The sequence below is a fragment of the Micropterus salmoides genome, unplaced genomic scaffold, assembly GCF_014851395.1.
Source record: "Micropterus salmoides isolate LMB-PRFRI ecotype aquatic unplaced genomic scaffold, ASM1485139v1 Ms_hic_scaffold_11, whole genome shotgun sequence".
Lineage (NCBI taxonomy): Eukaryota > Metazoa > Chordata > Actinopteri > Centrarchiformes > Centrarchidae > Micropterus > Micropterus salmoides.
Window position 1 is genome coordinate 30793871 of NW_024040152.1, and position 12914 is coordinate 30806784.

Sequence of the window (12914 nt, forward strand, 5' to 3'; positions counted from 1 at the left end):
GGTGTAGGTTTCCAGTTAGTCTTCCTGTTTTGCATGAACTGTTTGAAACACCTCTATTGATTAGACATACACCCACTGATCATGCTCTGTCAGGCTATCAGCGCTGGTGTGGACCAGTAAAGTGAACGCACTCATGTATTTAAAGCTGCTCTTAAGAGCTGGAAGCATACAGGTCTACTGGATCGGATCAAACAGGTCAGAGCGAAACAGAGCCTGCAGCTGCAACCAGTGAGTCAAAATTTGTCCTAACATGCCATCTAGTGCTGTATTAAGGTATTACAAATTCATATATTACAGTATTTTACAATGGCTTTGGCTCAGTTTTGATTCTTAATGCAAAGAGCCAAATTGAATTCCTAAATCTTACCTTTAAACACATAATGCTGCCCTTACAAACAAAGTGCAAAACACTAAATCACATGGTCAGTCCTCAGACTACAACCACCTCATTTAATTATATTCCTGGTACTGATCCCTGAATCAATGCAACATGAGTTTACAAGCATTTATCCTTTATTCATAATGTTACTCTGGTAGGCAATTGCAAAATAATTGCAAATTACTTCACCGCCACTGCCATACATTTCTTTCCTTTTGATTACCGTGAAAATATTGCAATGCATCGAGTGTAAATTGTGGTTTAACGTTATATACTTTCCACCTTTACATTGTAACTGTAGCTTAATGTATTTTACATGATTACAGTAATCCTCAGAATACGGACACCTCAAAAGGTTTTGTGTTACAGAACACAGAAACAGGCAACTCATGCAGAAAACAACAGTTTTGTCTTGTTTAGATGTAGAATTTACTATAAAGTCAGACTCTGAACTTCACTTCACATATTTACAGCTCTGCAGCATGCTCAATAACTAAAATTATATAAGTATGTTTTTATTTTGTGCGCTACGTAAGATTTTAAGTATTGTAATTTTTATGTGAAAACTGAGCCGAAGCAATATGCACTACACTTTCAAGAATTGTTCAGACACATTAAAAGTTAATGTCATTTAAAAATTCTAAAAAAACAGCATAGATGTCATCTACTGGAAAATGTCTTTAATAAGGCTTTTAAAAAGAGAGGTGATCAAAGTTCCATTTATTTACAAAAATAGATATATAAATACAATTCGGATTGTAAATGTCTGTACAAATGAAGAGTTAAAAATATTGGCTGGTAGTTTCTGGGTACCATAAGTCCGCTGGTCAGAGTACGGAGCGGTATTTACATGCAAACATGAGCCACACTGCACATGCGTTCTCAGGATAGACAAACACGCGAACACGGACCGCAAGCCTCACGTGGTCGCCACGACAACACACTATCTCCTCACAGAATGGAGACCTGCACAGGAAGTGACAAGAGACACAGAGCATTGAATATTAAAACTATGTACTTACACAGGATAAAGACAGGAGATGGATGATGTGACCTTTGAGTCACTTTTTTATGGTGCTAGTCTAATGTCATTTGCCAGGAGCTCAGGACGCAGCTGAGCGCTGCGTGCTCGATTCTGGCAGATTTGCAACAGTGAGAGGTGAAACGTGTGCATGTATTAATGTTCTGTTGCTTTGTGCTGTTCTGATAATGCAAACACCCTGAGCACCTGCAGAAAGAGACACATTAGTTGGTCCTGATGGAGAGATTTTCTCAGCTCTCTCTCTCTCTCCGCAGGGAGGTCAGAGGTCGGGATCTGCTACAATACACTGCAGCTGGTTGGGATTTGCTGCCATAAGCCTGAGGTACAGTGCCAACAGAGGCAAAATGGCAGGTTTGCAGTGCTCAATTGGGCTTAAATCACTGCAGTTTACACAGGTTAGTTTCCACAGTTTGTAGAAATTTTCACACAGCCTCTTTCACCGCTCTCCATTACACCATTTCCCTGAATGGGGTTAACAATCGTATATGAACAGCTTCATATTTTAAAGTTGAATTGCTGTTTTAAGGAACGTTTGAGCTGTGTCTGCTCTAGCCATGACTATGTGAGGTGCTTTGTCTTGTTGTTGTTGTGTTGCTCATCAAACCAAATCCCTATCCACTATGTTGAAATGGCCGTTAAGTACTGAATCTTGACTTGCAATCAAGACGTTGACGTCACAAAACAAAAGTTGGATTGAGTATGACGGTGAGATTTTGTTTGGAGCAACATGAAGTCTACACCCGAGAACCAGCTCACCTGAGGCAGGTTGCAAAGGCTCTGCGAGCGTTGCGGTGCAGGAAGTGGATGGGGAAGCCTTTGAAGGTGTGTCCGTCTGGCACTGCCCTCCTCACTGCATCCTGGAACTCCTCGTTGCCGCAGGAGACGCCAGTGCAACGCTCCAGCTCATAGGCTGACAGTGCAGAGGACAGCAGGTAGGACAGGTGGTCGTCCCACACTGTCGCTAACTCCAGGTCCTGGTGGAGAGAGCCCCACCGGGCCAGACTTTGTTCAGTAATTTACATTGCACAGTAAGACACAACACCTAACCTGTAATTGGTCAAGGGCACGCAAAACACCCAATGGTGTCATATTCATATTGTGAAAGTTAACGCATACACTCACTATTAACTTACGGGCAAAAGACTTAATAAATTAGTTATTCAGTCAATCTGTTAAATGCATTTCACAGTATTACATTGATGATGAAAATATGAACTGCTTACCCCTGGTGTTTTATCTCATTATAAAATTCTGCAATACACATCGTGATCTTCTTCAATTCAATCTCATTAAAATATCCTATTTTTCTGAAATGGGAAATGTGGGCCATTACACGAATGATACCATGTTTCCACCCACTACTGTTACGAGCAATGACATGAGGTAATTAAAAGAGTGCCAGTCAAACCTCAGATGATGAAAAATCGTGTGGGGAAACCTGATGAAAATATACCATTTTTGTTTTATTAAAGAAAAGTGAGGAAGTCATCGCTCCACAGAGATCGGACGGTTTCATCTCTTCAGTGGAAGCTTATTATAAAGTCACATGCTTCGTGTCGTACCTATTCATTGACTATGTTACCACTGCACAGTCACATTTTTAGTTTTATAGATGCGCTTATCTTTTCCACCTCAGCTAAGCACTAAGACTTTTAAAGTTATATTTCCTCACTTATTGAGGGGCTACTTGAACCATAGCTGTCACTTGTCAAAAACACTCTTTCTCCGCACAGCTCTGTTGAGGTAAACATAAGCAAAAACTCGCAAGGGTCCAAGTCTGGTTTAGCACTGTGTTTTACCTTCCTGTGCTCAGAGACCAGGTAGCGCATCTCCAGCTCCAGCTGATTGCTGGCAGCAGCAGAATCCACAGACGGGGCACAGAGTGGAGGCAGAGGGGGCAGAGAGGTGGTGGAGCCTGGGGCGCAAACAGACTTCAGAGCCTCTTCGCTCATCGCCTTCCACCGAGACTGATTCTGCAGGGAAAGAAAGAGGGGGGGAAAAAACAGGCATTTAGCTGATCCAGGCTTATGTTTTCTGTTCACACAGTAGAACCCCTACACCAGTGGTCAGCAATAGGCGGCCCGTGGGCCAGAACCGGCCCGCCAGCAATAATATCTGGCCCAGCGGCCAGATTGTTTTGATAGCAGAAAAATAAAAACATACATAAATTGATAGCGGCTGGTGGTGAAACAGATCTCAGTCATAACAGCAACAGTTACTCATATAATCACTTCCTCTTAAGTGATTGTGCCTCCAAAATAAAAGCGGCAATGCTTTATGTCGAGTTTATTGAGAGCTTTTACTTTGAAGAGTTCTGAAGGAAATTCAAAAGAGTCTCTGGGTTGCTTGACACACCTCTGAAAAAGCTATCAGTAAATGTGTGATTGGATTCCCCTGAATTTCCTCAGGGAAATTAAAATAAGCGTCCATAGGTTTATGAATGCGGATCAAATGCCAGGACGCGCACACACACACCGCAGCACATGCTTTATTGTGAGCATGTGCAAAAGTTCTTATAATCAATTTGTTTAACAAGGGAGAAAAAATATTAACAGTTAGGTGGAATTGATCTTACAACTTGCCTAACAGGAGTCCTGCACAGTACCGACAGAGCTAAAACGTGCACATGAGAAAACAAAGAATTAAAATAAGTTGACTTTGTTCTGGCCTGCCATGTAACGGCTTGAAAAAATTTGGCCCGATGCCAGACTTATTTGCCGAGCCCTGCCCTACACTGTGACCACTGGGGGTTTGCCTTGCTTTAGGGCGACATGGCAGGACAGCAGGTGCTAATGAAAGCAACTGTCGCAGATTAATTTTCCGTACCCACAAACTGGCGTCTGATGACTGTAGCTGATAACCATTCACTCACAAGCCCACTGCTCTCTGCTCCAGGCTACCTCTGCCCTCTGTCTGACCTAAAATCACCGCTATCTGTCTGATTACTATTTGATTAGATCTTCTTTGGCCAATGTAATATTCAGTAGAAATGAGACTTTCCTACTAAAACGAATTTCACCAAACACTGACCCTGGCTATAACACAATACCTGCCAAACTAAAACAACGTGAACAGTCACGTAATGACTTTTCAGTGGCACATTTTTTAACACTAAAGAGCCTCAATAACTACTGTAATAAATACATCCATGGAGCGTGAAATATAAATAAAATGGATTTAATCAGGGTGACGGTTCCCACCCCACCTATCCAGTGACAGTGGTGGAGGAGGGACATCATTCTCTTACCTGGAAGTCAAAGACACAGAGCTCCACAGCATCGGAGGGCTGGCAGTTGGCCAGGAAGGTCTGGTGGTTAAAGACACAGCCCACAGTGCGGTAGGGGGAGGAGGGTTTGGGCTGGGGGGCCAGGGGTGGGGCATCTGGGTCAATGGCTTGATGCAGGTATCTGAGCATAAGAATCGGACATCAAGGCTAATCAGTGTCATTACAAAACACAGAGACAATGTTAGAAAATTACAATGTACATAAAGTCATGACTTAAGTAGTGATAAAATATCCTATCACTCTATTAAATAGCTCCCAGAGTCATGGTGGGGAACATCTAGCTGTAAGCACAGACCTAGTTTATCTCACTGACTTACTGTGCATTGAGGGTTCAGGTATTCTTACGGCTATGTACATGCACCAATGTATAAGAAGCAGGCCTGTGGTGTCCTTGCGAAAATATTGTACAAAAGATCTGAAATCAAGTCTGTCTCCATCCCAGAACTTGATAATCAAATTAGTGATTATCCAAAATGTAATCAACTGCTCCTTGGCCCAGAGCCTGGCCACCAAATTTCATGGAAATCCATTCATGGGATTCTGAGACATCCTGCTGACAAACTTTCAAATAAGCTAACTGAGGCCAAAAGAAGGGGAAAAAAAGCCCTCTGTAGTTGAAATGATTTCTCAGATTTCAATAATGTGCTGTATTTCCTCATATGTCCAACCTGCTGGAACTATTCCGACAGTACACAGCACTGTTGTTGTTTAATTTCTAGTTTGATGCCAGGGGGACAGGGAGCAGTAACAGCAGCTGTGTTACATACGTTATCAGGTGTCTGGATAACAACAAAAAAGGGGAGGGGGGTGGGGGACCTGTGAGCTGTCAAACTCTCCCAGAAGGTGATGCTCCCATCAGTGCCACGGGTCAGGACCCAGGTGTGTGGCATTCCCTTGGCTTTGGTGCCCACACACACGTACGCATCCAGGCCAAAGCCCAGCAGGAGGCTGCACAGCAGGGTGGCGTGATCCTCACAGTCCCCCTGGGGAGAACAGACAGAGTTTGGATTATGGAAACATCATGTTTAGTGTTTAGAGTTCTCTTAGCCTTAATAAAAGGCCAACACACTTTTGTTTTTAACATTAAAGTCAGCTGTACTTCAAGAGCAACAGGACGTTTTTTTTTTTTATATCCTGGTTCAGTTGAGGTAAAGTTATGACAGATTCTTTGAACCCTGGTGTGACTTTCAGACTTTCACAGAGCTCCATTCACAGAAGCTCATGAGGTGTGGTTGAAAGCTCCAAAAAGCTTTCCTTGGTGAATGTACTTGCTCAAGCAAGCCTCTTTGTTTTTCTTGGAGGCTTAATGATCAAAAATAGTATTTTAGTATTAGCATCTTGAATCATTACAATTTTATTCTACAAATAATGACTTTGACCCAAAATATTAATGTCTTATCTTAAAATATTACGACTGGGTTCCCAAAATATTACGACCTTATTCCAGAAATACGACTTCTTTCTCAAATATTAATCTTTTATTTTAAACAACTTGAGGATAAAGACTTCTATCTTGAACTATAAATAAATAAATCATATAATATATAATAAAAGCGAATTCAAAAATAGTTTTTTTCACAAGGTATTACGATTTTATTCTCAAACTATTACAACTTTTCTCCTCCTAAATTGGCCCTAATATGTGCAATGTTGTGCATTCAAATTTAGCTCGACTCTCTAACGAAATTAGAACTGTTTTGTTAAAATATTCATACGTGAAAAACAGTAAAGTGTGACCCCTGTCTGAGACAAATTCATCATCTACACTGTGATCGTATGGGGTAACTTTGATGTATTTTAAGTCACTATTTGTAGTCAGAAGAACAGATTTAGTGCTGTTTTCACGCTATCCTCGCTGCTGGTCTAATTCATCATGTCACTACAACAGTCTGTTTAAACAGAAATACAATATCCTGTTCTTACTGCACTATTAGCCTTTCTCAGAAGTGTTGAACACACACAAGAAAAGCCTGCTGGAGAGGAAATAAGCTCTGTAGTCATCAAATTGTCCATGACAGTAAGCAACTCTTATTTCACTCGTACAACTTTTCCAGTTAAGCGGCCTGGGTTGAGCTGGGGGCTTGTAATGCTGCTGCTCGCTTGGCTCAGGCTTCGGGCAAGTCAGAATGATAGATGTTCTCCAGAAGTGCTAATATGGACGGCAGCATCGAAACGGGCTGGGGACTGATGAGGCTAAATTAATTTTCCCTGGAATGAAACTCATAAATCACAGCTGACAGGGCACTCTTTGTGAGAGGTGTGTTGGGTCTGTCTTGCCAGCCGCTCACAGAGGAGACAGAGAGGAACATTTATCCTGTGGTGGCCTGGGAAATTCCCCAATTCCTATCTAGCTGAGAGATGAAAATGCATCAGTCAGTCCACCCTGCACAGATCCTTCTTTCTCAGAAATGACACTATCGCAGTGCCTTGGTAGCTGAATGGTTACCTTTGTTGCACGTCATCCCCCTCTCTCGCCCTGTCTACCTCACCACCTGTCACTATCACGTAAAGGCAAAGAATGCATAAAAACAAAAAGGAAATGACACAATTAGCTGTGCTCAGAAATGCAGACGCAGCTGACCAGAGAGTACCGCATTGTAAGAATGTAAACATAATGAGTGATAGGGAAAGGAAACTGTCTTGACTTTAAAGCGTTATTTAAACCATCCATCTATGTTTTAGGTGATCTTGTTATTAAATATGGTTCCTTCTTGAAGAATGTTCTTTAAAATAAAGTAATTTAAGTTGGACTTTTTTATTGCCGGTTACCGCTGCTTAGTCGTAACGGATATATTCTGTATTTTGTTTGTACTCCTTGTCATGTAACCGTGGTATTGAACTAAATAAATCTGAATCTAAACGTAAAGTGGCTCCATCAGACTGCAGTGCAGCAATTCAGCAGCGGCTCCATAGCAATCCAAGAATAGGTCTAAACGTTGCGTCGGAAAAAATGTCCACGTCACATTTAGAGTTCATGGACTTGGCAAGTGACGAGATCAGCGTAATCATCATCCCCATTCCCAGGCTGGAGTGTTTGCGCAGAGAAAATATTACAATTTGATGTGATGGAAATGTTTTGTTTTATCTCCACTAAATGGCTGCAGGTTTAAACTGCTGCACTGTGCTGAAAACAAAGGTTGTTTGTCAAGTTGCGGTCTTGACTGTGTGTCTTGAGTTTCGTGTTGCAGTGTTTTTCTCCTTGTAGTGATTCTGATGATTGGATGAAGAAGCATGCATTTGCTGTTTTTGGACTTTGTATTCTCAAAACAGGGCTGTTGTTTGTGGACTGGACTGAATTATCTCCATTGGTCAAATAAATAACACGCAAACTTCACTCCACTACTTATTAGTAGTGTTATTATTTCCAGAATGATGTACTCTTAGATATGCCCAAACTGCTTGGACAGTCTGACAGACCAAAGGAATAGTCATACTAATAATAACAGTGCTATTAAAGAGAGGCCAAATGGAGAATCTGGCCGACTGCCTTGCACTTACTCAAAGACAGCATATCACAAACTAGATACTAAATCACAAAAAGTAATAGTACAGGAAACACATCCTGAAAAAAAGAAAGATTCAAATGAATGTGTAAATAGATTATTAAAATAAATGTATGTGTATGATTTATTTCCATTTGGAATAACTAGTGAAACACATACCGCTTTGGGGCGAAAATCTATAAATCTCCATTGTCTCTGACAGTAAGGAAGTGGCAATACAGTAAGGGCATTGTCATCTGAAAAATGAGTCCATCTCTGTTGTGGCTGCCGAGAAGCCGACCAGTTCTCCTTACCTTCCCTCTACACAGGAAAGCCATTAATGTGCACCACTGTTCCTGCTTGCCGCCGCCTCCTCCCACCACCGGGGCTTTCTCGTGGGCGAGCAGGCTGACGAAGCGCACCGCCTGTCGAGGACTCTCCAACAGCCGGCCGGCCCGGAGGACACGCACGTAGGAACACACAGGCCTGTTGACGCCGTTCTCATCCTGTGGAGAGCACAGAGACGCAACCCACAGGTAATGGGACAGCCTGGAGCCGGGGATTCATTTGAAGAAGTTCAAGATTCAGTAGTCTCTAAACTGGTTAGGAATATTAGGAGTCCTCTCCCCACACCACTAACACATCTAACCAGTATGTGAGCAGCAAATATTAAATTAATTACATTGTTCTGAAGAACTCCCTAGTCAGTGTCTGCATATATATGTAGCCCAATCCCTCTGCTATTCACTCCACAGGTCTATTGTTAATAAAAACTTTGTAAAGAAACTGCCTGATTAAAAAAGGTTGCAAAACTATGTGATATAAAGTTTTAATACACATGTGCATTTAGACGAACCTGTGCAAAGATCTTGACCATTTTTGATTGGTGTGATGGACGTATCTCAAGGAACTCCCTCCACCACTGTTTGGCATAAACCAAGAAGAATCTCTCCTTCTCTGCCGTCCTCTGCCTCTCCAGTGATTGCTGAACGAGAAACACATCAATGACTAAATATAGAGCTTTGATGTTTCTTTTACAGCGCTGCCGTTGTATCAACTCCGATCGATTCTCACCAGCATAAATGGAATTCTGTTGTGACGATTCACTATTAGTTCAAGGGTTTTACTTTATTCATGATTAATGAAGCAGATGAATAAACAGAGGACAGACAGATAAAGAGACTCCAGTGAGCTGACCTGTGTGCTGATGATGTCAGCGGCCAGAGTCTCTGTGAGAGGAGGGTAGAGCTCCAGACTGACAGTCAAAACACCAGCTGGGACTTTACATTCACTTCCTGGTGACACACACACAAAAGCAGACACTGCTTCATTGTAAGCCAGCTACAAATATAATGAAACAACATACGCAGTCGGTTAGAATATATTACAATTAGGTAATATAAATGAGTTATATTACATTTATAGTGTAATTCATAATGCTTTCTAACAGGCAACATACAGGATGGATGTGTGAATAAAAGCATTTGTAAACAAAATCTTCTTAATTACAACAGATGATGCAAGTGGTTACATAGTAGGATGACTAATAGCGCAACAGTGTTATAATTACAGCTAGTTTTCTGTCCCTGCGATTTCAGCCTGATGTGAAGAAGAATTTAACCAAACAATCTCTGTGTGCACAGTTGCATTCAGGTACATTAGCTGAAGAAACAGGAAGGTTTAGTGGTCTCCCAGAAGAGAAAAGGCTTTGTTTGTTATGTGATTAAGGTGAGACAGAAGATTAAGTCCATTTTCTCTGTCTTATTTCTTAGTGTATGATAATTTAAGGGTTATCTTTTTTAAATAAATGAAATGTCTGCCACACATAACCTTTGTGTGACAGATTTACTATTTAGTTTGGAATTTAATGTTAAAGGAGCACTATTATACTGCATTTCCAGTCCTATATTGTAGTTCTGTGACTCCTGTATGGGAGCTTTGCATGATTCAAAGTTCAAATAAAAAAAAATTCATATAGGCCTTAATTTCAGCCTCTGTCTGAAACAAGCTCCTGTCTCTTTACTTATCACTTAGGGGTGTACTCACCTTTGTTGCGAGCGGTTTAGACATTAATGGCTGAGTGATGTGTTATTTTGAGGGGAAAGCAAATTTACACTGTTATACAAGCTGCACACTCACTACTTGTAGCAAAGCGTCATTTATTCAGTGTTTGTGAGATACTGTATATGTACATGACACAATAAACTACTCTACTCTGCTCTAACCTACCAATGAACTGCATTCATCATTCTTCACTTTTAGCCATAGAGGTGTTACCTTGTAAAATACATGAATAATTCACTCTTGTAGTTACTGCAGCAGAATCACCCTTCCTCACCAACTCCCATCAGCTCCACAGCAAAGCAGGTCTTCCCACTGGGCGAGCTGAGCACTGCCCTCCAGTCCAGGAAGTAGGACGAGACCAGCGTTGTCTCACTGGAGGTGTCAGTCTTGATCAGTACCAAGTGAACCGGGTCACACATAGACAGCATGGTGGTCGCATCCGCCATTTTACTGCCCTCTCCTGCAGTGCCAAAAGTAAAAACAAACGTACAAACACAGTACTGACGATGTATTAGGCAACATGAAGCAAGAGCATAACAACCGTTGGTCCTGACTGACACCAACAGTGCCAATTCAAACGTACCTATGCCATCTCTGTGGATCTCTAAGAGGAAGCCCTCCTTCAGATCAGGTTCGCAGGCACAGGGCACTGGCTTTGAGCGAAACCTCTGGTTGCGGAAGTGTAGGTAGAGCATAAATGTAGAACACACCTGACCAGGTAAAGGCTCTGGCTCCTGAAGGTGCTCCAGAAAGGCCTTACCACCAAGCACTTGGAGATACAGGTACCGCCTGGATGGATCGATGTTGGCTGAGAGAATGACAAAGAACAAGCACAACGTGAGGAAAATAGGCTATGCTATTATGTTGGTTTATTCGGGACTCTAAATGGTGTTTCTTACTTTTTTCCAGATGTGTAATATTCTTATCAACAAAGTGAGTTGCAGGTTTTGAAGGTGACCCTGTTTCTGTGGATCCTTCCTACCAAAGCAAACCAACATGACAAAAGGACCAAGAGTCAGCAGGTGACTGACTTTATACAATTCATACAGAGGAGAAATCGTTATCCACACATGGGTTCAAGTTCAAGAAAGTTTTTTACATTAAGTTAGGAAGAGTCAATTTTCACTTGAATGAATTGAAGTGAACTGCTCTCAACCTAATCATTAACTATGTCAGTCTAAAAATTGCTGGCCAACCTGGGTAAAATGTAGGTCCTTCATCACATCATCTATGATGCCCCTGCGCTGCAGAGCACGTAGGAAATCTGCCTCAGACAGAGATCGATGTGCTGGACCTTGGTCATCCCTCACAGTCTCAGCCAGCACCTCTCGGATCTTCCCGTGGATATCCATCTGATAACCAGGAGACACAAAATAAACATCACATTCCCATACACTTCACCCTAAACAAGAGCCGCAAAGAGATGTCTCAGAGCTCACCAACCTTCTATGACATATCTGAATAGCTTCTTAAGACAGACTCCTTTTCATGTAAGGTTATTTTTTTATCTGTGGCTTTCCCCACCCCACAGCGAATTCACGATTAATAAAAATGCCGGCCTGATGAGAAAGATTTTTTAGGTGGTCCTACAAGAAGCAATTCAAACAAACAATAGTTTTGAAGTGTGTAAATATAGCGGCACCAACAAGTTTTTGTGAAGCTTAATATTTCCCACCCATGTTTTCTGTTGATTTGTTGAAGTGTAATTGCAGGATCAAAATAGAATATGCTTTTCAGACATGAATATCTTCATGTAAACACATAAAGCAGTTACAGTTACAAGGACAAAAACAATAAGAATACAAAATAGCCTCAAATATTCCTGTATCAGTGCATCTCTACCTACTGCTACTCATCTGACCTATTTTGCACATTGACAAAAGGTGGAAACAACTGAATAATGTTTCAAATAACGACATACATACAGCCGAACTTAATAAAAGACGAAGTTAAGTGGTGCTTGATCGTTAATTGATTCATCGTGTGAGCACTTTTGTCAATACGCAAGTAGATATTAATTTGCTATATATTTGAATGGCATTTGGCGCAACCCGTTGTTCCTGTCTTCCTTCAAGACAACACAAATGCGTAACTGCTAAACAATGTGTCTAAAGAATTACAGGACACAAACGGACTTTTGTTAAATAACGCAACACATTTAACCTTAAGGAAATAAAAGCTATGTAGTTCGCTCACCTTGAGCAGATGGTTGTGAATGATTTGCTTCAGCTCGGAAGCTTTCTCTGGAGGCAGAGACATTACAGTTGATGAGCCCTCGCTAGCTAGTTTGGGTCCAAAAATAGCTTAGTAAGTTAACCGGGTGCTATCGGGAACTACCAACAACTGTAGTTATCGTTTATGAGCAACATTTGATCCTTGTAAACATTTGTTGTCAGTAAGACAACCAAATTTTTTGGACAGCCTATGGATGATCCCAACTACCCGTTTAAACTGTGGCGGAAAGTCAAGCGGGAACGCGGTGCCTCTGGTGCCTCACAGCGTCCTGTGGCCAAAAATCTGTATGTATATAACAATTCCGGCCTAGAAAAAAGAAATACACACAAAATTAGCTATTCCTGACGGGATACTTAATTTTAGGTGACGTTTATATAATTTTGGCTGAACAAATGTTTGCCATTTTTTTGCAGGGATTGTATCGGT

At 41.5% G+C, this 12914-nt stretch overlaps 1 protein-coding gene across 1 annotated transcript; it reads right to left on the reverse strand.

The window, feature by feature from the left end:
* Positions 1 to 1044: 1044 nt before the first annotated feature.
* cep76 (centrosomal protein 76) lies at positions 1045 to 12800 on the reverse strand. The gene is made up of 13 exons (XM_038712247.1): positions 12450 to 12800; positions 11450 to 11605; positions 11153 to 11231; positions 10837 to 11061; positions 10528 to 10713; positions 9387 to 9484; positions 9046 to 9174; positions 8504 to 8695; positions 5524 to 5690; positions 4669 to 4828; positions 3221 to 3394; positions 2178 to 2395; positions 1045 to 1345 (listed from the first exon to the last, which is right to left on the reverse strand). The coding sequence occupies exons 1-13, from the start codon at positions 12510 to 12512 to the stop codon at positions 1207 to 1209; spliced, it is 1986 nt and encodes a 661-aa protein (XP_038568175.1). The 5' UTR covers positions 12513 to 12800; the 3' UTR covers positions 1045 to 1206.
* Between the last annotated feature and the right edge of the window lie 114 nt (positions 12801 to 12914).

Coding starts and splice junctions, on each gene's coding strand:
- cep76 (XM_038712247.1), bottom strand. CDS start 12,512: ATGTCTCTGCCTCCAGAGAAAGCTTCCGAGCTGAAGCAAATCATTCAC. Junction 11,232..11,449: donor AGGACCTACATTTTACCCAG/GTTGGCCAGCAA, acceptor TTGCTTTGGTAG/GAAGGATCCACAGAAACAGG. Junction 5,691..8,503: donor CTTTCCTGTGTAGAGGGAAG/GTAAGGAGAACT, acceptor TGTTCTCCCCAG/GGGGACTGTGAGGATCACGC.